We start from the raw sequence: 26,675 nt of genomic DNA, 5'->3' as shown, positions 1-26,675 counted from the left end.
CACCAGGCACCCAGCGTGATGAAAAAAACCAGATCCACACTCGGATACATTGTTGGGAAATTTCAAAGTGGCAGTGAAAAAGAAAAAGTTCCAAGAGCATCTAGAAGAAACAAGTCTGTATAAAGAACTGATAATCAGACTGCCGGTAAATAAACTCCGCATGAACAGCTCCAAATACCGAAAAACAGTGTCCTTCACGTTCTGAGGGGAAGCGCTGTTCAGCGGAGAATTCTGTGGAGTTGTGTGCCTAGTCGGACAGGGCTTCAGGTAGAAGCATAGAATCAAGGCATTTTCAGGCATGCCAGGACTCAGAAGGTTTACTTCCCAAGCACCCTTTCTTGTAAGAGTACTTAGAGCGCACTACAGTTAAAACCAAGAATGGGGAAGACATGAAATCTAGAAATCGATACATCCAGCTGAGAAAGGTATTGGAGGAAAACCCCAGAATGATAGGCCTGTTGAAGAGGGGAGTGGGTATCCCAGATATTTTATAGCATTCTTGAAAAGTTGTAATAACTTAAAAGTGAAATGAAGCCAGGAAAAAAAAATTGTTTTAAGGCCCACTTGAACTCTAGGAAAAGCAGAAGGCCACCCAGTAAAGGAACTGTAATTTTTTTTTTTTTTTTTTAACTAGCTTAACTTTCCCAGAGGTGCAAACTATGACCTTGACAATGAAAATTCAACTGTAGAACATAGCATTTTGGTTCTAGTCAGTTCAGATTTGACAGCTTAATCACTACAGGTCTGTTGTGTGCAACCAGTTGTGACATTAAAACCCTTTTACTGCATGGAGGGGGTTATAAAGGCCTAACCAGAGCATCCTGCAGCTGCAAACAGGAGTCATACCTGAGTTGATGGCAATATGTCAGGTCATTTGGGGGGAAACTACTTGTTATTGTTGACGAGGGAGGGAATCCCGTATGGCTGCTTCCCTCTTGCATTTCCAGGCAGCACGGATTACTTCTGCACTCAGTTGGTTCTGTGGCTAGGCCAGAATCGGGGGGGTTGGGGGCACACAGTTTCCCGCCTTAAATGCCACATACAAGCAGGAAGTTGTTCTTGTAGTCTGGAATTGAGGGTCTGACGAAGCCATCGTTCGCATTAATACATCCTATTACTTAGTCCTCAGTCCCTGTATTCTCTGCAGGTTGTGACATTTCCGTGGGACGAAAATGATGATTTTCCACACAGAACAGTGTGTAGGTGCTTAGAGAAAGAAAACTAACAGGAGAGCAAGGCTGGAATTGTCATCTCTGATGGTCCCCAGCAGCAGCTTGGTCGTTCCCCAGTGGCACCGCCCCCCAGCCCTCCCTGCCAGCCTGCTCTTTCTAGCGGTGCAGGTGCCTGAAAGAGGCCACAGAGCTAGTTAATTACTAGAGAGGGAGGCCTGTGCTCCATCAGCAAAAGGAGGGGTAGTCAGTTTAGCCTGTCTGTTAACGGTGGCCGTTTGTCTTCAGTTGCATTAGAGGTGCTTAGAGAAAGTTGTCCCATCCTGGACTCTCGTGTCCGTTTTCTTCATGAAAGTGTCCAATTTGAGGTCTTTTAAGACTTGTAATGTCACTTCTGGAAGTTAGAGAAAGCTTAGTAAGTAAGTGACTAAGCGTGGGTCAGGGTGTACTCGTTAAAATGGAGTATTTTCATAGATTCTAAAGTTTGTCTTCACGTTATACCTGTTTGAATTGGTTGTCTGAAAAAGTAATGTCAGTTTTGTCGATTTTTTTTTTTTTAATTTTTTTAATGTTTATTTATTTTTGAGACAGAGAGAGACAGAGCATGAATGGGGGAGGGGCAGAGAGAGAGGGAGACACAGAATCGGAAGCAGGCTCCAGGCTCTGAGCCATCAGCCCAGAGCCTGACGCGGGGCTCGACCTCACGAACAGTGAGATCGTGACCTGAGCCGAAGCCGGACGCTCAACCGACTGAGCCACCCAGGCGCCCCTGTCGATTTTTAATTGTATAGCAATAAAATATGACCTGTGTTCTCAAAGAACTGAGGGATTATCCCTTTTACCGTTTTATAGATTTTCTTTCTTTTTTTTTTTTTTTTTTAAACTTATGGTGGAAAATACTTTAGCTTTTAAATTAGGTCACCCTGAGAAGCCCATGATAGGATGCCAAGTTTTCTATCACACCTTATACTGTACTATGTTCCCTATCCCTGCAAATGGGGATTTTGCACGTGGAGGAGTACATTCTTAAAATAATGTGTATGGACTTTCAGATATTTATTTTAGAGCTTTTCAAAACCTTCAAAATCCCCCTACCCTACTCTAAATTTCCATCTCCTCCTGCCTGGCTTGCTGCAGTAGCTTCTTCCTGCTGCCAGTTTTGTCCCCACAAAAGCCAGAGTCGTTCTCTCTGAAGGCCTGCCCAGGTCTCTCTCCGTGACCTCCAGCACCTCTGCTTTGGACATCCTCCCTGGGATTCAGTGTCTGAATTCTAGGCTAACCCCCAGGAACCTCCACTCATACTCTTCCCTCTGCTTAGAATATCCCTTCCTCACTCTTACCTGTGTCTTCACCCCACTCCCCGCCTAGCTAAGACCTCCTCATGCTTAGGTTTCGGTTGAAGTGTTACTGCCCACAGAAGCTTTCCTTGACACTCGTCTCTGCGCAGGATTAGATCATTTCTCCCTGAGATGTGCTCTCCTACAAAGTGCCCTAAACTTTTCATCATATAATTTATCCTACCTGAAGTTATGATTCCCTTGCCTTCCCCACTGTCTGTTCCTTGCAAGTAAGGATCAGTTCTTTGTTGTGTCCCTGGCACAGCATCTGACTCAAAGTGGGCACTCGCTGCATACTTGTCTGCTCCCTGATTATTTTACTAGGATAGGACCCTAAGAATGGTATTACTGGGTTACTAGGTATGAAAATTCAGATCTTTGATACGTATGGCCAGGTTCCTTTTCATAAAACCATAACACCTTTTTTCCTACTCCAACCGGTAACTTTTTCATCTTTGCCAACATGATCATCCACAGGGAGGGGAGATAAAGGGTGGTCTGTCAAATGAGTGACAGAAACAGAAGACTGGGAGTGAGCCGCTGGATCTGGTTATCCCAGGCACGCCTGCACGAAATCCTTGAAGTCCTCGAAGATTTCTGGGCTTTAGGACTCTTTGGCCCTTTCGCCAGGTGGAGGCAGCAGCGGAGAGGACAGCTCGACTTGCCTGTTAGGCGGTAGTTTCCCTGACCGCCAGAGTGGTTACCTGCAAGAGGTGGCTCTGCCCGATGGAGCCACATCCAGCTATCCGGTGTCTGTAATTCCCATTTGTCATTTAGACACGTGACCGCTTCATCCCCGGAGGATAACTCGTAACCTGGCAGAGGGTCACAGGCAAAATGTGATAAGATAACAGTGGCCCCTGCTTCTAAATATAAGAGGGGAGATTCGTTTGTTTACCATATCCTCTGACATACTGAGTTGCTGTACCTTTAGGTTCTTGCTCTATTCCTGGACTCTTTGAAGTTGTCCTTTTTATAGTTCCCAGACAGGAACTGAATTTTATACATCAGCCATGCGACTGATTTGGAAACCGATAGCTGTGGGTTCCATATTCAATACAAACTCAGCAATTTCCCTTGTCCCACATTTTACTTACTCCCTCATTATTTACATATACAGCTCCCTTAGTTCATAATTGTTTCTGAGGGCAAGGACCATGTCTGTCTTTTTTTTTTTTTTTTTTTTTTTAATTCCCATTTTAGCTTCCTAGCATAATGCTTTCAGTGTAATTAGGACACATAAACATTCACTAAAGTGCAATTCAAAGTGGACAGCTACTGTCAGTTATTATGACCATCTAGTAATGACCAGGTAACAGGCTCTGGATTTTCATACCTTCACCCTCTTTCTCAAAAGTTCCCAAGAACTATTTGGATAGTAAATAGAACAATCATTTGGCTGCTTAAGAATAAGGTCCTCCTAAAGCAAGGCTCTTTAATAATTTTCTACTCCCAGGTTAGTTGGTAGAAATTGGATACTTGTATTTTCATTGCCACACAACAAATATCACTCTGTATAACAAAATATCTTTTTAATGAGTTCCAAAGGATACATACAACTGATCTTGAGAGTAATTTCAATCACAGTCCTGGGAGGAAACACATGACACCCTTAATCCAGCTAATTGGAGGAGACTTCATTTATTATTATTTTTTTTATTTTAGTTCACGGGCAGGGAGAGAGGCAGAGTGAGAGAGAGAAAATCCCAAGCAGGCTCCACACTCAGCACAGAGCCCGACGTGGGGGCTCGATCCCACAACCCTGGGATCATGACATGAGCCAAAATCGAGTTGGACACTCAGCCGAGCCACCCAGGCACCTTTAATAATGAGACTGTTTACAAGGTGTAGACAGGGCTTCTCTGGGAACCACAGGGGATGGTGCCATGTCAGAGCAAGGAACTGGGTTGCCATCAGAGGCCTGCAGAGAGTGGGGCAAAGGAAGTGAGGGAAGTTACCAGTTACCTGGGGGAGAAAAAGATTGTGTCAGAGGGGCTAAGACCACAGTTGAGGGTTCAAGATTGTCCACAGAAACCCCCAAATTGCAAGAGACCACTGAGAGCGTGAGAGCCTGTTGATGGGGTCCACACAGGTCCAGGGACGAAAAGAGAAGGGTGTCAGCTGGATCTGGAGAGGCAGGTGGAAGGTACCAGTACAGGGGTACCATCTACCTTTTAAAATTATTCTTGGGCACCTGGGTGCTCAGTCAGTTAAGCGTCCGACTGTTGATTTTGGCTCAGGTCATGATCTTAAAGTTAATGAGTTCGAGCCCCGCATCGGGCTCTTGAAAACAGTGCTGAGCCTGTTTGAGATTCTCCCCCTGTCTGCCCCTCCCCGACTTGCACTTTCTCTGTCTCTCAAAATAAATAAATAAAAACTTAAAATAAAATTATTATTTTTACTCATGGTGTCTTTAAAAGAAATTTGCCCTATGCAGTTCCACATAGGTGTTTTTCTAAAATGCTTTTCAGAAAAAAAATCAGTGGCCGAGACACCACTGAACCACATCTAAATACCAAGGCTTTTGGGGAACCTGGGTGGCTCAGTCAGTTAAGCATCCAACTTCAGTTCAGGTCATGATCTCACAATTTGTGAGTTGGATCCCTGTGTCGGGCTCTGTGCTGACAGCTCAGAGCCTGGAGCCTGCTTAGGATTCTGTCTTCCTTTCTCTCTGCTCCTCCCCTGCTCGTTCATTTTCTCTCCCCCCCTCCTTTTCCTCCTTCCCTCCCTCCCCCCTCCCTCCCTCCCTCCCTCCTCCCTCCCTCCCTCCCTCCTCCCTCCCTCTCTCCTCCCTCCCTCTCTCCTCCCTCCCTCTCTCCTCCCTCCCTCTCTCCTCCCTCCCTCTCTCCTCCCTCCCTCCCTCTCTCCTCCCTCCCTCTCTCCTCCCTCCCTCTCTCCTCCCTCCCTCTCTCCTCCCTCCCTCTCTCCTCCCTCCCTCTCTCCTCCCTCCCTCTCTCCTCCCTCCCTCCCCCTCCCTCCCTCTCTCCTCCCTCCCTCTCTCCTCCCTCCCCCCTCCCGCCCTCCCTCCCTCTCTCTCTCTGTCTTAAAAATAAACATTAAAAAGAAAAGTTTCATTACCAAGCCCTTTTGATTCCACCTCCAAAAAATGTCTTGAATATGACTTCTTCCCTCTACTGCGCTGCCCCTGCCTGTGTCATGGGTCCCCACAACTATAGTGTCATCACCTGTCTTGCCACCTGTCTTCCCTGCACAATGCAGCCAGCAAAGTGTCACTTTTCAGTACCTTATTGTCATCCCTAGCTACCACTTCTCATTCCCTGATTTGCACACAGTAGCTCTCTGCCCACAGCATCTGCAGAAAGACCCTTTGGCTCTCCCCCCAAATGCCACTCTGATCACCTCCCCTAATGGCAGACTAGATAGTTCCTGTGTTTGTTTCCTCCCTCGGATTATACTTAGCAGTAATCCACATTTTCACCTTAGTATTGTAATTACCTGCCTGACTTCCTGCACTCACCTCCACCATGGGAGTAGGGAGTAGGGATTCACCACTCTGTCCAGTACCTCTGTGTCTGTCTTGTGTTACACACTGGTCTGATTTAGAGCCAGATTCACTGCTTTGGAAGTGGAAATGCATTTGCAACTGGCTTTTTTAGCTCAGAATGTTAACATGCTAGGTGTAAGGACCCCTGGCCTTGAGTTTTTAAGAGACCTAGATCCTTATGTGGCTGTCGGTAAGTAGCTCAGTGGCTATTGGTTTTGGTGTTTTTGTGTTTTGTTTTGTTTTTCTTTCAGTTACATTTTCTGAGGTAGCTCTCAGGTAACAATGTAAATCAATAGATCTTAGTTCACATCTTGAATCAGTTAAGCCTTAATTGAAATTTAATAAACTCTATTGTCATTAGTTTTTTGGAGGCAGGGGAATTTCTTGGTAGCGCCTGTCCCTGTTGGGTTCATGACACTGAAGCAGTGAGGAGCGAGTAGGTCTTAGACACTGGAATTGGTGAATGGGCGCAGGTTTGCTCATCCTCAGAAAACAGTAACTCCTGCTGCTCTGGCTTGGCTGGCTTTGTTTTTTATTTTGTTTGGTTCTTTGAGGGGAGGGTTGTAGAAATTGACCTAAAATTGAAAACGTTCTGTTGTTAGTAAACAATATGGAAAAGACAGTATCTTTCTTGTTGTTGTTGTTATTGTTATTTATTTGGGGGAGGGGGGTGCATGTGCACTGGGGAGGGGTGGAGAGAGAGAGAGGGCTCTGCTCTCAGCACAGCTCATCACGTGAGATCATGACCTGAGCCAAAGTCAAGAGCCGGATGCTTAACCGACTGAGCCACCCAGGTGACCCAAGACAGTATCTTTTACAAATATATTATTGTTAAATAATGAGCTATAGTTAGAGATTATTTTGGTTATTTCCAGTTGGGAGTTCTGGTACGGCTAGTAAGGTTTTACTTTCAACTTAAGGAAACTTAACCTGTCATTTTTAGTTAATGGCAGCCAAGTGTGGCCAAGAGAATAATCCATCCCCTGTTTGTTTGACAGCAAGTTGGGAAGTGTGTTCCTTCCACTCACAGTTCTGCATGGGCTGAGGAGAACTAAAGATGCAGAGTATAACCTAGTTCACACTTGATCCAGGAAGTTTTCCTGTGTCTTCTAAACTGGACTTGGGTCTTTCTCTTCAGTGTTGGGAACTCATATTTTCTGTTGAGTTGGTCCTTGCTGTAGGTAGTACCCATTACTACCTCCTCTCCCGGCGTCTGGCTCCCTGTGTTGCACTAGCAGGTACCAAACTCCGAGCTCCTGGGGAGGGGTATGCACTGTCTCCTTCGCTCCCCTAGCTCATGGCCTGGCACTCCTGTGCATTGTACCTGCCTAGAGCAGACCGTCATTGCTGAACTTTTCAAATGCGCAAAATTTTCTCTCTTGAAACTCTCTGGTATCTATCGCTGTCCCTCTCCCTCCCCCGTCTCTCCCAACACCCTGCCGTTGAAATTCTGACGTTCTGAGAGCAGTTTACTTTTCTGTTGAGCAGTCAGCTACGCCAGTGTAATACAGCTTCCATGAATCACAGAACACAAAAGACAATTATTTTGAGTGGAAACTCTTGGTACCCTTTTGGTAGAAAGAGTTTATTTTGGGGTATTGCCTGTGCACTTAGGTTTCACTGCCTCCAGGTTTATCTGGGTGGAGTAATAGCACGTAAAGTGTGAACTACCTTCCTGTTTTGTTGAAATGTCACAAGCAGCTTTTAATGACAACTGAACCTTAAGGGGTTGAAGAAAGTGTCTGATTTGTTTTTTGAGTACTTAACCGTTGCTCAGAGAAAGAGAAATATAATTTGGTTAGCCTTCTTGATTGTTCATTTTCTTATATATATAAACATAAAGGAAGTCTTAACATGTAAAAAAAATGCATGAACTCTTAATATAATATGTGTGTGTGTGTGTGTGTGTATGTCTAATCATTTTTCTCTCCACATCAATCTAGCTGCCATTCAGCGGAAGAATAGTTAAGTCCGAGGTCTTCTGGACTGTCTCGTATAAAAATTTTTCTGGAAGGGTTGTAGCTATAAAACAATACCCTGCAAAAGTCTGTCACAAGTCAGACATGCAGACTGAAGCAGGCATGTCAGCATTTCAGGAAGTGCTCCCTTGCTGAAAGGTATTAGTCTGGACAGTGTAGCCTCTACACTTCCTCTATCCCTGTTCCATCCAGTCATCACTCCTTTTCTCCATTCCATACTGAAATTTCTCTTCCCTACCCACCCATTCCTATATACCTGCCTTATATCTTTTTATCTTGGGGAAAGTAACAGCAGATAGTCCTGTGGAAAGGATTTAGCATACCCCCTTTGAGATCTTCACATGGAAGTCTTTGGGCAGCGGTGCCCAAGTAGGACGGCAAGACTGACTGCCTGATGATTCTATTACTTGCTTTACTTTGCCTCTCCGTCCTTGGGGAAACAGACTTGTGATGGTCAGGCTTCTTACTAGGGTCTGTTTAAGAGGCTGTTGTTTTTCATCAAGGAATTTGACGGTGGTGTATCATCTGTGCTTCTCCTTAGACGAGCTAGCTCTGGGTTATGGTATGCGTTAATTATAACACAGCCCCCATATACAAGTCAGTTCCTCAAAATATGCTAGACACCATTCTAAGCACTATGAGGACCACAGATGGAGAATTGGGCACAGAGCCAGCTTCAGGGTATTTGCAGTTTATTTTAGGAGAGGGCCAAAGCACACCCGTACACAGTACAAAGTATAGTGGTAGATAAGATGTTATAAGCGATTATGTTACTGTTGAGCATGATCCTCCCTTGACTACTATAAAAGTAAAACAGAGAAAAGTTGACCAAGGTGGTTGTAAGCTCTGAACTGAATCTTTAGAGCTTATCAAATAGATAAGGAAGAGAACAGTCTAACCAAAGGGAAGTACGGTGTGTTTAGAGGTTGATGAGTTGACTTGCTTGACTGAACTGAAGGGTTCATTTAGAGAACTAAGTGGGTAGAAAGGCAGTTAAGTGGGTGATGGCCAAGTTATGAAAACTGGAATGCCAAACTAAGGATAACTTGAATCTGTGGAAGGCTACTCGGTACTTTTTAAAGAGAAAAACAGTGGTGTTTCAACTGATTTGGAGCATTCAATACATTGAGGTCAAACTAAGGCAGCTTTAATGCTTGGGCCTTTGGTACGCCTCAGCCTCCTGATTCACCACTGTTCCCCTTTCAAACTGATCTCCGTTGGTAGCAGCTGTTTAGAGAGGGTACAGAAATCGAGCTTGAGCAACAGGGAAGAAGATACTATTTCTGGGGTACAACTGGTTCATATTCAAATGGCAGTGTAAAAGCGATGAATGATTTTTACCAGTGGAAAATTTGGGAGTTTGAGTGTTTTTTTCCTCCTTCCCTCCCTTCCTCATTCTCTCTCAATTGTTTAAAGGGCAAAACGGAGCCCCTTTCACCGTGTGTCCCTAGTGGTCAGACGGTAGGCTCAACTAACAAATGCCCATTGGATTTCTTTACTTTGATAAATGCAATCCTCTCTTAAAAGAAAATAACATAAAAAAGTCAAAGATTTCAGACTCCTGGATCCCCAAAGAAATGAATCTTCTAGAAATATCCTTCTCAAAGAGAACTAAAAACAGCTTTTCTTGGCACAAATGTTATACTTTTGCTGAGAGAGGTCCTCACCGTAAGGTAAAATACCTCTTCTCTTGGTATCTTTATGTGAATACTTTTTTTAATGAATAGGCCTTTTTTTTAAATGTTTATTTTTGAGAGAGAGAGAGAGAGAGAGAGAGAGAGAGAGAGAGAACACTAGAGTCGGAGGGGGGCAGAGAGAAAGGGGGATAGAGGATTCGAAGCAGGCTCTGCACTGACAGCAGCAAGCCCGACACTGGGCTCGAACTCACAAAATGTGAGATCGTGACCTGACCCGACGGACGTCAGATGCTTCACTGAGACACCCAGGTGCCCCTGAATAGGCTTTCTTTAAACCATTTATTTATTTATTTTTAAGTAAGCTCTACGCCCCATGTAGGGCTTGAACTCATGACCCTGAGATCCAGAGTTGCAGACTCTGCTGACTGAGGCAGACAGGGACCCCTCTTTCAACCATTTAATAAATAAAACGGTATAGTTTGATGTTTACACACAAAACTTCATAAATGCATTTCGTTTTTTCTCAACTTTCTGGTCTCTAAAGGCCGACTGCCTGTCAAGTGTCTTGACTGGGCCATAGGTTCCCCGGCAAGTGTTGAAAGGAGCTGTAGTCCTTCAGCCTGGAGACCGACCTGGTGGCTGAACTTGGAGAACTGTTGCTCTGAGTGTGCTTGGGTAAACAATTGAAGATTTCTGTGGGACCAGGAACCTTAATTATTAAACTGCCTTTAAGTTGGTCATCTCATCATTAAAAGCTGAATAGCTTATCTACAGTGTGGGTGTTTTTCGTGATTTGGCACAGTAGAGCAGCCAGCCTAACTGAGATGTTTTCACATTGACAAAACCCGTAACAGACGGAGCGGTGATTGCAAAGCACTTATCTCAAGTGTTAGCAGTGAATCAGTGCAAGTCTGAGACCGAATCCATAATCCATGCAATGGGAGTCTAAAGTTGAAGAGCATTCTAGGAGTTTCCAATAAAATACTCAACAGACAGCTGAAGACAACTGATTTAAAAACAAAATTCTTTTTTAACGTTTATTTTAGAGACAGAGCACGAGTGGGGGAGGGGCAGAGAGCCGGAGACAGAACCTGAAGCAGGGTGCAGGCTCTGAGCTGTCAGCACAGAGCCCCACACGGGGCTCGAACCCATGAACCATGAGATCGTGACCTGAGCCAAAGTTGGACACTTAACCGACTGAGCCACCCAGGAGCCCCTGAACACAACTGATTTTTAAGTGGCTGTCCCAATGCAGTTACCCTAGCCAGGACCCTGTCAAATTTTTTAGGGGTTCAAGCCTTTTAAAAGCGTGTATGTGCATCGTGTGTGTGTGTGTGTGTGTGTGTTCTCCCTTTTCTAAGAACTTCAGGTTAATATGATGACCAGATTCTTGAAATCTGTCTTCACATCATGGCAGTTTTTTAGTATTGTTCCTGTAGCATTGATTGACCTTTGAAGAGCAGAGGAAACTCACTGGCTTTTGTTGAATTTCCATGATGCAAGGATCATATAGAAGTGGTATTTTGGGGACCTTATGTGTAAGAGCCTAAATATGCAATTGTTCCTGTCTTTCATGCACAAGTGCTCTTACATAAGTTGCTCTGTGAATTGATACAACTCTGGATTGGCCTACTGTTCCATAACTGCACTACATACCTATTTTTTAAAAATCATGTTTTTTGTTGTTTATTTACAAAAAACTGAATATGTTCAGGCAGGAGAATAGCCCCATATTTCAAATTACAATCTAAACTAGCAGTCTATAAACAAAATACTTATCTATTATTTTCCTAAAAGATACCTTTTTCCATAATTTGTATAGAAAGTTGAGTACAGTTCTTGTCTTCCAATATTGGTATAGAAGAGATGGGGGAAAAGAATTAGCTGTTATTGTAACCCTTGAACTCCGCATTTAAAATCCTTTTTGAAGTAAGCCCAGAGTCTTGTATTTGTGTGTTTTCAGAATAAAACAAGAATCCCTGCGCTCTGTTAATATGTGTCCTGCTGGTGCCCACGAACAGCATTACATGAAATTTAGTAGAGACAAAATTCAGTCCCCCCAGGATTGCCACCTTTTCTATGATCTGATGCTGCTCATGTGTAAGGCAGAGTTAACTGTTGTGAAATTTGTCCACTAAGACAGCTGAAATGTAGCTCTGTACTGATTGCTACACTGTTTATCACATTTTCTCATGAATCACCTCAGTAACCCCGGGAGGTGTAGGTGTTACCACCACTTTACAGGTGGGGAAACCAAAATTAGAGAACAGGTCATTTGCCCAAGACCACATAGTTCACTGGTGAGACTGGAATTTGAACTCATGTGTTCAGCCCCTTGAATCCAGATCAGGTGGATCCTAAGAGGCCTGAGACTGAAATTTTTGACCTGACCTCCCTTTCCCTTTGCCCTCTCTCCCCATCCCTCCACCTCCTCCTTCCACTTGGAAAGCTTTGACTTGGTATAAATGGAAATTTGCATTGCTTTAAGAATGGTGTCAGATTGGGGGTGAGGGCAGCAATGAATAGTATCAAAATCACATAATGGAGAAACGTAGAACCACGTGGTGAAGAAAGCTGTATTTCTGAGAAAATTTTTTTCATAGAGTAGTGATAGTAAGCTATGATTGTGGGAGTTTCTGGAGTCTCGCTGTGTTGTTTTCTGCTTCCCTGTGTATTTTGGGGGTGAGAAGTTTGTGCCCAAAGTGTATGAGGAAGCCCTGGTGTGATTTTCTGATGTGTGAATTGGACCAGAATAGGACTCTGTTCTCTTGACTGAAAGATTTCTCACTATTTTTTCTTAATTAAGTGAACTCTACCCGCCACATGGGGCTCAATCCGATGACCCCAGTGTCAAGAGTCTCCCATGCTGTACTGAGTGAGCCAGTCAGACACCGAGTATTTCTTTTAGTTGAAGTATGATATGCACACAGAAAAGTTCATATGTCCTAAGTACCCAGTTGAGTGAATTCTCACAAACCAAACATACCCAGGTAGCCAGCATACAGTCAAGAAACAGAACATTAACGACACCTCGAAAGCCCCTGTTATGTCCCCTTCCGTGGACTGGAATGGTTTTAGGTGTCCTGTATAAACCTCACATCATTCCTCATCTTTTAGGTGTCTTTCTGATTTCGTTCTGACATTATTTTCAATCTTTGTGCCAAAAAAAAGAAGAAAAAGAAGAAGAAAAGTCACTGAAACTTGTCACTTCCTCCTTTTGTAATCTCCTCTCTCGATCAGTTTGCTTCTGTTAAACTAGAGGGTTTTGTGTGGCTGCAGAGTCATAATCTGAGGGATTATGAGAGTTAATAGAACCTGCAGCTGTGAGGTAAAAGCTGAAAATATTCCTTGGAATGTTCAAGACTGATTGAAGATTTGGTTGTTGAACTCCACCATCTATTTTCTTTAAGAGGGAACGAGTGAATGCGCTTGCCTTCCATCGTGGCGAGTGGTGAGAGGGGCGCTTCCTCATTCTCAGAACTCTGATCAGGCCTTTTAAATTGCTAGCGAAGGATGCGAGTGTTCATGTAAATCCTTAGGAAGTTAAACCCAGTCTTTACAGGTGCAGACTCCTCCCCATATGGTTCTGGTCCCCTTGTCTGCTCCACTGTGGACTCACTTCAGTTATATTTTGTGTCCTTTGCTGTTTTAAGCATTTAGATGTGTAAATAAAACTTAGTTTGTAAATATGTGTTCCATCATCCCAGCTGCAGGCTTGCCTGTCGTGCTGAGGTACCAGTGAAGCCGCTGGGTGGGAAGACCTGGTCCGTGCCTCCCAGGGTGACCCGGGCTGGCAGATACACTGTTTCTCCTGAGCTGTGCCTCCAGGCACTTAGAAACCAGTCTTCTAAGTTCTAGAGTAGAGAAGTTTAGAGGCATGCACAGCAACATTTTGACTTTCTGGTAAAGTGATATTCAAGGTGATAGAATGTTCCAGAAAACCAAAAATTTTAACTATTCACATACATTAAAAATAATCTAAGTGCATCAATTCCATATTTCCCTGCCTTCCTGGGGAGAAAATCATACTAAACACTAAGTAATAATTTTGTTTTGCAGAAAAAACCGTAGTTCTAAATTGCTGCCAAGTCTGAGAGTTGTCCCATAAATTCTTTTGTTAGGGGGGAGCATCCTTCAGGGGGGTTGCCCTTAGTAAAGGTGATAAGAATGTGCAGCTATATGAACTGGTGTGTAACATAGTTATCCTCTTCTGCGAGGTTATTGGTCACAAATTAAAACTGGTCCTTTTCTGGCAGATTACCTTATTCTGTTTTGATGCCCAAATGGGCCAGAGCCCCCTCCTTGTCAGCCTGATTCTCCTCTTTTTCCAAGAAATCTTTAAGGTAGAGAATGCATCATTTCAGGAATTTTAAAGACATTTTGAAAAATTCTTATTCATAGGCCTACAGGTTTATTACTGATATTATTAATTAGGTAATTACTGGGCCACATTTTTCTATAAGCTCTTCTTTTTGGTAGATAACAGAATACTGCCTTCTTTTTTTTTTTTTTTTTTTTTTTTTTTTTTTTAGTGTTTATTTTGAGTAAGAGAGAGTGCACATGTGAGCAGGGTAAGGGCAGAGAGGGCGGGAGAGAGAGAATCCCAGGCAGGCTCCACGCTGTCAGCGCAGAGCCCGTTATGGGGCTCGATCTCATGAACTGTGAGATCATGACCTGAGCCGAAATCAAGAGTCCGTTGGACGTTTAACCCACTGAGGCACCCAGGCGCTCCCTTAAGCAACTTCTGAAATCGCTCCTTCACCCTCATGCTGTTGAATCTTCTGTGACACCGGCATGTTATGGGCTTCCACCCGAGGTCACCGCATCTTGGGTGACACTGGTAGAGTGACCTCACTGTTCAGGGATGCCAGCGCTATCATGGCAGGGAGCACCTTGGGAACACTTATCCTCAGTATGGGCTGTGTGACGGGGATAGCAACAGAATAACTGCTGGCTGCTGCCACAGTTCATGGTCTTTAAAATGCAGATTTCAAAATTATGAATGTATTTTACATGTATTGGTTTGTAACGTTGCAGTATTTAATAAAACTTAATGATTGGTTTAAAAGGGAAAACAGTAATCAAAAGTTTTCATCGCTGAAACTGCTGGGATTTACCAGTAGCTGGTTTTTTAGAGCTATTCACATTCATTAACTCTTGCGGGATTTGCCCTCTTAGCCTGCCCGCTGAAACTATCTGACACCTAGAGCCAGACTTGGCGAGCGTCTGTAGAACGCGTCAGGTTGTAACTTCTGTTCAGGAGTGAATTTGCTTAGAGCTGTTGCTGATGCAGCTTGGCTGTTTGTTGGGTAGCTGACCTGTCTAAAGTTGTGTCTTACTTTGGAATGTCAGTCCCGTCTTCCTCAACTTACAACTATCACAAATCAAAAATGCCTTTAATATACCCCTCACCTACGAAAACATCATAGCTTCATCCAGACTACTTTCATTGTGCTCGAAACACTAACCTCTACTTGGGCAAAATCATGTAACACAAAGCCTATTTCCATAATAAAGTGCAGATCGTTTCACATCATTTATTGCAAACCGTACTGAGAGTGAGAAACAATGGCTGGGTGTGTCTGGCTGGCTCATTCAGAAGAACGTGCTACTCTTGATCTCAGGGTTGTTGCGTTCGAGTCACACGTGGGGTGTAGAGATTACTTCAATAAAAACAAAAACAAAACTTGAAAACCAGAGTGGCTGAATGGGTACAGAATGGCTGTCAGTGCATTAATTAGTGACCCTCAGGCTTGCATGGCTGACTGGGAGCTTCAGCTGCTGCACATCACAAAAGAGAATAGGACCATGTATTGCTAGCCCAGGAAACTATCACAATTCAAAATTTGAAGTACAGTTTTTTCCTGAATGTGTCACTTTCACACCATCGTAATGCCAAAAATTCATCAGTCGAACCATTATAGGTCAGGGACCATCTGTACCTACACATCATGCACTCTGAGCAGTCTAAGTTCTAATTTGATAATGAGTACAGCATCGTTCAGCATCTTGAATAAATCATTTGGTGTTTTGGTTGTGGTTTTTATTTTTTAGAGAGAGCATGCACGAGCAAGGGAGGGGGCAGAGAGAGAATCTTTTTTTTTTTTTAAGATTTATTTTATTTTTAGAGAAAGAGTGTGAGAGAGCAGCAGAGGGAGTGAGAGAGGAGACAGAGGGAATAAGAATGAGAATATCTTAAAGCAGGCTCCGTGCTCAGCGCAGAGCCTTAACACGGGGTTCAGTCCTACAACCCTGGGATCATGACCTGAGCCGAAATCAAGAGTCGGATGTTCAACCGACTGAGCCACCCAGGCACCCCTTGAATAAATCATTTTGTAAAGAATTTTACCAGCTTTCTTGGGCGCCTGGGTGGCCCAGTCGGTTGGGCGGCCGACTTCAGCTCAGATCATGATCTCACGGTCCGTGAGTTCGAGCCCCGCATCGGGCTCTGTGCTGACAGCTGAGAGCCTGGAGCCTGTTTCAGATTCTGTGTCTCCCTCTCTCTCTGACCCTCCCCCGTTCATGCTCTGTCTCTCTCTGTCTCAAAAATAAATGTTAAAAAAATTTTTTTTTTTTTTTTTTAAAAAGAGCATGTGACTCTTGATCTTGCAGTTACGAGTTAAAACCCCACATTGGATGTAGAGATTACTTAAAGAAAAAATAAACTTTAAAAAACATTTTTTTAATTAAAAAAAATTTCTTTACAGAACTTTGTTGTATAGTATAGACTAACTGCCACTCTGCTGGTCCATCTACCTTTTCTTGTGTTCAGCATTTTGGAGTTGGGTTCATGTTTCTATTTTCTCTTTTAAGTCATTAAAATGCCTTCTGCTCTTTACCTTTTGTTAGAAATCTAGAATTCAGAGGTGGCTTTTCTACTCTATCTGTTCTCTTCTGCTCCTTATACTGTCATGCAGTATCATGGTCCAGCCTATCCATGTAAACTCTCAAGGAACAGTTTGGGATCTGAAAATCAATGTGTGATTCACTAGCTCATAACCTTGGGTAGTCATGTCACATTTGTAGAGGATGTTTTCAGTCATTCTCTAAATGCCGTGTTTCGGTTTTATGGGCTCTGGATCTTCCCCCTGAATTGGGCTGGGTGGTGTGCTTCCAGCATTTTCTAACTCAAATGCATTGTGGCCTTGAGGGTGAGTGAAGTGGGATTTGCTGTGCTTTTTCATTAAAAAACGATTCACGTATGAGGACACAAGGATGTACGTACATGACACACCTGTTTGGTGGCTGACCTGGGATTGGATCTGTGATTCTGGAGATGGGTTCTAGAGAAGTCTTGAAGTTCTTTGCTGCTGCTTCTCCATTCTGCTGTTCTGCCTGCTTTCCTAGAGAGCATCCCTGTAGGGCTCCCTTCATTCTCCAGCATCAATGCCTGCTGTTGTCCAGAATCTCCTTTCCCAAACTGGTACTTTCCCCTCTCATTCTCCCATCTGCATCTAGGGGTTAATGCTAGATGTTTGGGGGCCCCAGACTCTCATTTTCAGAGACCGTTTCTTTTTTTTTTTTTTAACTAGAATATATAAGAAGTGGCAATAACGTTGGTTTTCTGAATTTACGTGAAGTTTTACGTCCATGTAACTGATCATACTTCAAATAACACCTTATACAAACAAACCTAAATGGCAACATGCATTGTCTTAGTGGCTGCCTTTTTAAGAATGATAAGGAGGAAAAAAAAAAAGAAAAGGAAATGATTGATTTTTTTTCCCCCTTGTTTTCTTTCTTTTCAGGTTTTAAATGAAGAATGTGATCAGAACTGGTACAAGGCAGAGCTCAATGGGAAAGATGGCTTCATTCCCAAGAATTACATAGAAATGAAACCACATCCGTAAGTTGGGCTCTGCTAGTCTTCCAAGGGTCAGACCCATCTGCTCATTTCAAAGAATGTTTTTAAAATTGAGATCCTAGAGATAATAGTCGTATTTTTTATCTTCCCAGAAAATTAACAAAGCATGTTGATTTTGCATGTTAATAGTATGTAATGATAATACTCAATAGTAGTATGTTTTAGACTGATAATAGTTGCTGGTTATCTTTAATGAAGCAATTGTTTCATTTTTGAAACAGTAGTTTATATACTATTACATAATAATAGTACACATTTTGGATTGATACTGTCTGTGATCTTCAAATAATAAAACAACAGTAATGCCACTCCAGGATTCTTTTTCACAAAACCCCTGGGGCCAGAAGTGTTTCATAATTCTACATGTTTTGAGTTTTAGAAAGGGTACTTACCACAGGGTCTTGTTGATACATTTGATTACCCTATAGGACTTTATCTTAATAATCTTTGTATCCCCAGAGCACAATGCTTGGCAGTATAATAGGTTTTCAGAAAATGCTTAGTATCACTACCCTTGCCTACCACTCAGTGTTCCTGCGTTAGAGAAAACAAAATAATCTCCCTACTCCAGGCTCTTGAGAGCAGTGAATTTTTTTCTCTTTTTCTCCCTAGGAACCTCCCCTCCCCCACCCAGTTTATACTGGTAGGTGACATGGTGGGACCCTGGGAGCCCATATAGACCACAGCCTTCCCACCCTCACCCACCATCTCCTTCACTGGCCCTGCTCCTCCCTCAGAAGCAGTCTCTTCCATTCCTTGTACATCGGTGGGAATTGAGGCTTCGTACTCAGACTAGCGTGCCATTGAGACACGAGGGAGGAGTCGGTTGTGTCTACTTCGGTTAACACAGAATGATAAGAAGCCCTTTAGATGACTTGACCCACCTTGAATAGCAGCCCAACTGTCCCTCTCCTTCACTGTCACTGCTCTCATGGGTGCCCGTCATTTCTTTCCTCTCCCAAGCACTAGAGCGAAGATCTTACCCCATCTAATCACACACCCGGCTCGGTGTCACAGAGCCCGAAGGGACCCTTAAGATCATCTAGTTCATTTCTCTTTATCCTAGAAATTAGGGAAGCTATTTTTATTTCACTGCTATAATTTCAGTAACTTATAAATTTAGTTCTTATTATAAAAGACATTGTAGGAAACTCTAGAGTACATGAGTTTCTCTCTACACACATACCCCTTTCAGAGGTGACCACCACTGGCAGTCAAGTACAAGCCAAATGCTGGGCGCCTGGGTGGCTCAGTCTTTAAGCATCTGACTTTGGCTCAGGTCATGATCTCACAGTTGGTGAGTTTGAGTCCCACATCGGGTGAGCTTTGTGCCCTGCTCTGGGTAAAAACACAAGCCCCAGGTGAACCTCACTTCTCTCTCTCTCTCTCTCTCTCTCTCTCTCTCTCTCTGGCCCTTCCACACGTGCACTTCCTCTCTCTGTCTCTGTCTCAAATAAATAAGAGCCAAATGCTATCTTTTTTTTTTTTGAGTAGGCATTAAAAAAAAAAAAATACTTCCAAAGGTGTCTGTGAAAGAGATTCCTGGACCCCTGTCAGTGGATTACTAATACTCCTTATTTGAAGTCCCCATAATATTAGATCAGGGGTTTACGAACAGCCATGCCCAGGTCACTAAAACATAGGCACAAATGGTAACCAAAAAACTCCAGAAGATGAACACAAGACTAGTACAGATGTCCTGGAAAGTATACTAAGGACAGCTTTGCATCCTTGTAACCATTTAGTGTCAGTATTTGCTTTGGGGGCTGTGTGAACTTTCCATGGACAGCATCATGGGATGCACTCCATGGGGAAAAGCAGTTGGGTAGTGGTTACCAGGAGTGGGGGGGACTCCTTAGATCACACAGTGGGAGCTCCCTCGGTCCGTATAAGCCAGGTAGTCTGTACACATCTGTTCTTTCAGTTATCCTCAAAATAGATCAAAGGTTGGCTAAACTCTGTGTAAAGGACCAGATGATAAATATTGTAGACTTTGAGAACTATTTGCGATATCTGCCATGTCACATATTTCGAATTTTTTTTAAATAACCCTTTAAAAATTTGTCAAAGTCTTAGATTGTGGGCCATATAAAAACTGGGCATATTTGGGCTGAGGGCCATAATTTTAATTTGCTGGCTCCTGCATTCAATCCAATCATAACAAAGTAAACTTCAGTTCCTTTTCATTTCCATATTTCCGTGCTGAAAGGGAATTCAGCAGAATATCATACTGCAACTTTTATATTAAATAAAATGCCAGTGGCTCTAAATCCTTGTTTTTCTTCAAATTGTTGGAGGTAATGTAGGCGTTTAGAATCCAACTGTTGGGAAAACACAAGAAAGGCCTCCTTCCTCAGAAGGTACAAGTTACTGCCCCATTGCGCAGTTGATGGTTTAGCCCTTGAGGAAGAGTCCCTATCCTGCCTTGTCCCTTTTCAAGGACCCTAAAGAACTCTGGAATAATAATCTGTCGGGAAGCATCCAGGACAGCCTCCATGGTTGTGGTCTTTGCAGCCTCTGGCTGAAATGCGGGCAGTGCTTCTCCACTGCAGGCTCAGAACAAGGAAACCATATTGCTGAACAGACTGTGGCCATGGGTCTTTGCAGCAGTTGGCCTCATGGACACGTATTCTGTTCAGGACTGCTCTGACTGGTCATCCATAGGTACAGGGTCCACGTCACTCCCATAGCTGTGGGAGAGCACAGGGGATTAAGCCCCCCTTCCCTCTCCCCTCCTTCCTGTTGTCCCCCTACCTTTAGTTTTTGTTAGGAGGAGGGAAGTTTCAAATGGAGTACGTTCTAATACAGCATTCAGGTTAACAAGTTAAACAGACTACCAAGTGATTGGTGGCAGAAGTGTTGCAACACGGGTTGTGTACATACTGGGGGTGGATCCAGATCCGTGCTTTTCACACTGAGTGCATGTGGATGGGAGCCTGTGGGGTATAGTAAAGAATTAAATTGGACATGAGCCACTTCCTCTTGTTAGCTTTCTCCTTTGCTATTTGTGTCAGAGTATAAACCCAACTTTGAAAGATTTAAAAGATTGTGACCGTAGTCATGTTGTTACATATACGTGTCACTATTTAAATGTCGTTAACTGGGGAGACAGAGACAGAGAGAGAGAGTTAGTTTAGTAAAAACGGAAGCAGATACAAAAGAAGTGTAAAATGGTCTCCAGCTAATTTTCTGTTTTTCCATCTGGGTGCTTATAATGAGTGTGTTTACTTTGTAAAAATCCCAATACAGAGTACTTTATTTCACTACAGTTTATCCTTTTTTTAAAATTATTTTTTTTTTAACATTTATTTATTTTTGAGAGAGAGAGAGACAGACAGAGAGAGAGAGACAGAGAGACAGAGCATGAACAGGGGAGGGGTAGAGAGAGAGGGAGACACAGAATTGGAAGCAGGCTCCAGGCTCCGAGCCATCAGCCCAGAGCCCAACGCGGGGCTCGAACTCACGGACCGCGAGATCGTGACCTGAGCTGAAGTCGGACGCTTAACCAACTGAGCCATCCAGGTGCCCCCGTTTATTTGTTTTTGAGACAGAGACAGAGCATGAATGGGGGAGGGTCAGAGAGAGAAGGAGACACAGAATCTGAAACAGGCTCCAGGCTCTGAGCTGTCAGCACAGAGCCTGATGTGGGGCTCGAACTCGTCAACTACGAGATCATGACCTGAGCTGAAGTTGGACGCTCAACCGACTGAGCCACCCAGGTGGCCCAAGTTTATCTTTTTTAACTGAAAACAAAACTGAGTTAGTTTTAAGCTGGGGCAGGAAAACACTGGCCAGATCTACGAATTTGTGCGTCGGAAGCAAGGGTCTAAAATCGACCCCCCATAACTGCTGACAGTTGCTGCTGTGGGGACTTTGAGGGAAGTCTTGCTTTTTATTTTTACTCGACGAATATCTATGCTATTTAAAATTCATATTATTTATACTTTAAAACGGGAGGAGAAGGGACAATATCTGCTTGGTGGGAAGATGTGGGGGATTAGGAGGAAGAGAGAGCGGCTGTTGAGTGACCCCCCCCAGCCCCAAGTCAGATGCTTACTGCCTGCAAGTGCATCCCACATTTGAAAGCACTAGAGATTGAAATAGAAAATGTGTTAATGGTCTCAGTACAGTCAGCTGCCCTTTCATAGTTGGAGATCATTCTGTTGTATTAATATGTGACGTCTCTCGTGCGGCCTGACTTCCAGGCCTGGAGGACTTACCCTTGAGTTACTTGTAGGAGCCAGAAGCTAGCTCGTAGCAGCTCCTCAGCAACCTGGCATTATAGTACTCAACATGAGGAAGACACAGGAAGGTAGGTTTAGGAGTGTTTAAAGGTGAATCCAGCTAATAGCAGCTTCTGAACATATCTTCCCTAGCAGCTCACTCTGTTTGAATATCAGTATAGTATGTTACTTTAGAGGGGCGCCTGGGTGGCTCAGTCGGTTAAGCGTCTGACTTCAGCTCGGGTCATGTTCTCACAGTCCGTGAGTTTGAGCCCCGTGTCAGGCTCTGTGCTGACAGCTCAGAGCCTGGAGCCTGCTTCAGGTTCTGTGTCTTCCTCTCTCTCTGCCCCTCCCCTGCTCATGCTCTGTCCCTCTCTGTCTCAAAAATAAATAAAAACATTAAAAAAATTTTTTTAGTCTGTTACTTTAGAGATTCCGTACTTGTAAGGTAGAAGTTAGATTTATTAGTTTAACGGACTTTTTGGTACCTTTGTTATTACAGCTTGTATATATAAACAGACTTCCAAAGTACCATGTAAAGAGTCTGATGAAGCAGATAGATCTTTATTAGCTCTAAGTAATACCATTGCTTTTTATTTTTTTAAATGTGTGTTTGTTTATTTTGAGAGAGAAATCGCTTTCTGCCAGGGAGGGGCAGAGAGAGAGAGAGAATATCCCAAGTAGGCTCCACACCTCCACACCGTCAGCATGGCGCTTGATCTCCCAAACTGTGAGATCCATGACCTTAGCCGGAATCAGGAGTTGGATACTTAACTGATTGAGCCACCCAGGCCCCCCTATCATTGCTTTTTAAAATAATAACACGTTAAAGACAAATTTGAAAAGAGAGTATTGTTTTCACAGTTCACTCATCCTAATTAGTAATGGTTTTTGTGTGAAATAGGCAGCTATGACTTTAAGCTCTTTTCACCGGTGGTGGTGGTGGTGGTGGTGGTCGTCCTCCTCCTCCTCCTCCTCCTCCTCCTCCTCCTCCTCCTCCTCCTCCTCCTCCTCCTCCACAGGCCAGATACTCCCATAGTTTTGCATGAATTCACCCACTTTTTCTTGTGGCCAAGGTGAATTAGCATTGAGAGCAGAAGAATCTGTAACCTCCAAATGAAAAGCTGAATTTTGCCACTAGGTGCCTCTGCATAGGATAAATTATAATGTTCCTGATGGTTCCTAGAGGCCAACTCTGAGCAGTGATGGCAGAGAGCGGGGCCTCAAGAGGAGTGCCAGCCTTTGTGATAGCAGAGGCTGCTCTCTCAGAGCCTGACTCTCTTTGCCTTGGGCCATTACAAGAAGTAGCCCTGTCTCGAGTTTCTGGGCCTTCCGGTTTCCTACCTCCATTTCCCTTAATCCCACTGTAGCAAAACCGTGACCTTGGCAAATGGCTGCAAGTAGAGGCCTGTCTCTCCTTATGTGGTTCTTCCGTGCTTCATATTGACAGACCCGGGCTTTCCCCAGTGCCCTGCTGATGAGTCAGTAGGGAGCCCAGTGGGCTTTGGCCCGGGAGGCCCATCTTTAAGTGTCTTCCTCTATAGGAAGAGTGGCCCACGATCATGCCTTATGAGTCACTTTCTGGAGAGTAGGGTAGGGAACAGTCATTTGAAGGGAGATGGTCCATCTCTCAAGGGAGTAGCTGACTTGAATGGCTTTGTGGGGCATGTTGACACTAGAGGGTAAAGAGGGAGGCCCCTTCCTTTGGCAAGGAGTGTTCTGTTACTCACATTTCGGAGGCTGGATATCCCGTTTCTTTGTGGGGAAGCAGATGTTGACTGGCTTGTCTTCCTTCCTTAGGTGGTTTTTTGGCAAAATCCCCAGAGCCAAAGCAGAAGAAATGCTTAGCAAACAGCGGCATGATGGGGCCTTTCTTATCCGAGAGAGTGAGAGTGCCCCTGGGGACTTCTCCCTCTCCGTCAAGTAAGTACTTCCCGCTCTGGTCTCCTGGAGTCCTCTCTCTGATGATCTGAATTGTGAAGCCACAGGCCGGGTGTCTGGCTACACACACCAAAGGTTGGCAACTGGTAAAGGATAGGCCTAAACTGTGTTTTACCGAATCAGAAAGTTTTACATTAAAATAGTAATTTCTGGCTCCTCTTAAAAATTAGTTCTACCAGCACTGAGTTTAGAGCCCCGTGACTCTAGTGTTCAGTTGGTGATGCCTAGCTTGAGTCTACACCGTCCTGGGCCTCTCACTTTACCTTTAAAAGGTTAACACAAGGGTTTGAGGGTGTTTTGCTTTCCCCTGTGGTAGATATAAATGTGAAGGGGAACTGGAAAGCAGGGAACGAATGGGGAAGGTGGGAATTTTACCACTCAAGGAATCATGGAGGCTAGAAGTTGGAACCTTGAGGATTCAGAGCAAATCGCTTCTCATCTGTGAAATAAGGATTTTTAATCAAACTGTCATTTCCATATGTGTTTTGACTCCATCTTTTTCCATTTAATGTATTATCATAGGCACCCCTGCCCTGGGAATCTTACACATCACTTATACATCATTTATACGACAGTGTGATTAGGTTACATACAGACCCAGATCACTGGGTGTTGTATGTAAGTGATGAGTCATTAAATTCTCCTGAAACTAATATTACACTATATGTTAACTAACTAGAATTTAAATAAAAACTTGAAAGTTAATTTTTTTAATGTGTATTTATTTTTGAGAGAGAGAGACAGAGCATGAACAGGGTAGGGATAGACAGGGAGGGAGACACAGAATCCTAAGCCTTCAGGCTCCAGGCTATTAGCTGTCAGCACAGAACCCGACATGGGACTTGAATTCACAAACCATGAGATCATGACCTGAACTTAAGTCAGATGCTTAACCAACTGAGCCACCCAGGCACCCCTACATTGATTAGTTTTAAGCGAAGCCCATAAGACGATTTATTTGCCATTTGCACAGAATGTAGATATTTCAGTTTCCAGAATCAACTGAATATCTTGTTTCATTTTAGGAACCAGTACGATTTTTGGAAATGTAGATTTAAACTGAATTTTTGTGTTCCTTTCCTCACTGAAGGTATGGGAGGCAGTTTTTTGTGATACAGTACTTCACAGATCAGTGTCCTATAGAGTGAGTTTTTTTAGTCCCAACATGAAAAAGTCAAACCGGGTCTAATTATTATCATCAGAATTTTCCTCTTCTACCAATGCCTTTTTTTTTTTTTTTTTTTTTTTAAGTTTCATTTATTTGAGAGAGAGAGAGGCAGAGAAAATCCCAAGCAGGCTCCGGCTGTCAGCTGAGAGCTCAATGTGGGGCTGCATCCCACGACCCTGGGATCATGACCTGAGCCGAAATCAAGAGTCAGATGCTTAACCCACTGAGCCACCCAGGTGCCCCCTAGGTGTTTGTGTTGTTGAAGGTAGTAATAACATCTGTTTCAAATTTTATTTTTGAAACAGTAAATGCATGGGCTCTTTAAAGTTTGGTTTTTTTTTAATTTTTTTAACGTTTATTTATTTTTGAGACAGAGAGAGAGCATGAACGGGGGAGGGGCAGAGAGAGAGGGAGACACAGAATCGGAAGCAGGCTCCAGGCTCTGAGCCATCAGCCCAGAGCCGGACATGGGGGCTCGAACTCACGGACCGCGAGATAGTGACCTGAGCTGAAGTCGGACGCTTAACCGACTGAGCCACCCAGGCGCCCCTAAAGTTTTATTTGATAAAACGGAATGGTTTCAGGAGATTGCCAGTGGCTACCGCATGAGCATGCACAGTACTTACTGGTAATCAAGGCCTCCAACCTCATACCACCTGCCATGGTGGTGGCCGTCACTCAGAACTAACCCACGAGTAACTACCTGTCCTCCTCGTTTGATAGGGTTTGATTTCTACTCAGATCAGCATAAAACGTAAGGAAACAGATGATGAAACACAGGATAACAAGAAACATCAAGGTAGTAATTGCACCTCAAGATACGCAGGGCCATGGTCTGACGGTTCAGAGGATCAAGCCCCACATTGGTCTCTGTGCCGCAAGTGCAGAGCCTGCTTGAGATTCTCTCTCTCCGTCTCTCTCTGCCCCTCCCTCTCTCTCTCTCAGAATAAATAAACACTGAGGAAAAAAAAAACCTTCTCAAAGGAGATTCAAGAATCCACAGTCTCTGAGACGTTTCTCTGTTGTCAAGATGTGAGTCAGTGATGGAAAACACTGTGGCAGGTAACAGCTCACTGTCTGGGTCCCAGTACACCTTTTAGAAACTGTCTGCCTCACACCGGTGGGGGTAGGCTTCTGTGGCTTCTGTGGAGTCAGAAGTGTCTCTTGAATGTGGCCTCCTTCCTCGCGGCACACAGGGATTCCCATGAAATAGCAACACGGTTTCTGAACTCATGGAATCCCCTGCTTGAGGCCCAGTGCTGCCACCTGCTGGGTGGTTTTTAAGAAGTTTTTCCATTTCTTTCCCCCTTTGAGACTGAAGGAGAGAAGAGACGCTGTCCTTCATTTACAGATGTTCATCAAGTGCCTGGTGAGGGCTGAGGACCCAGCAGTGAGCAGGACAGGCAGAGCCTTGCTGAGCTGCTGCTCCCAGCCACGTAGCACTGTGGTCAGGGGCGGTCAGCACCCAGTCGCGGTCCCACTTCTGTGGGCTGATGGAAGAGGGTGATAGGCAAGCCTCTTGGACTTACTGTTCTGCTACGTTCTTTTGTTCTGATGCTTTTCTCCCGTGAGTAGAACTAAAATCCCTACGCAGGAATCATGACTAAACTGTCCCAGTTCCGGGAAAGTTGTTGAAAGTATGTCCAGTCCCTCCTCTCTCTCTCCTTCCTGTCCCACCTTTTGTCATCTTGAAATCTCACATAAGGTTTGAATTATTTTTTTGCTTGAAAAGTTAACGAAGTCACATTCTTTGCCTTGAATGAGGTTCTGTTTGATGTGGTACAGTGCAGGGCACGCAGAGGCCTGCCATAGGTTAGGCCATTCTCTTCTGTTTTACAAACATCTTCAGAAT

At 43.9% G+C, this 26,675-nt stretch overlaps 1 protein-coding gene across 1 annotated transcript in view; it reads left to right on the top strand.

Annotated features, from left to right (window-relative positions):
* Positions 1-26,675, top strand: part of GRB2 (growth factor receptor bound protein 2) — a 73,898-nt gene that overhangs the window by 43,467 nt on the left and 3,756 nt on the right. The window contains exons 3-4 of the mRNA XM_042966898.1: positions 17,376-17,473; positions 23,515-23,637. Of these exons, the coding sequence (XP_042822832.1) occupies positions 17,376-17,473; positions 23,515-23,637 (221 nt within the window). The remainder of the gene's footprint in view (positions 1-17,375; positions 17,474-23,514; positions 23,638-26,675) is intronic.

Source organism: Panthera tigris, chromosome E1 (assembly GCF_018350195.1).
Source record: "Panthera tigris isolate Pti1 chromosome E1, P.tigris_Pti1_mat1.1, whole genome shotgun sequence".
Classification (NCBI taxonomy): domain Eukaryota; kingdom Metazoa; phylum Chordata; class Mammalia; order Carnivora; family Felidae; genus Panthera; species Panthera tigris.
The sequence above is the reverse complement of the archived record's forward strand: the minus strand, read 5'-3'. Positions and strand labels throughout refer to the sequence as shown.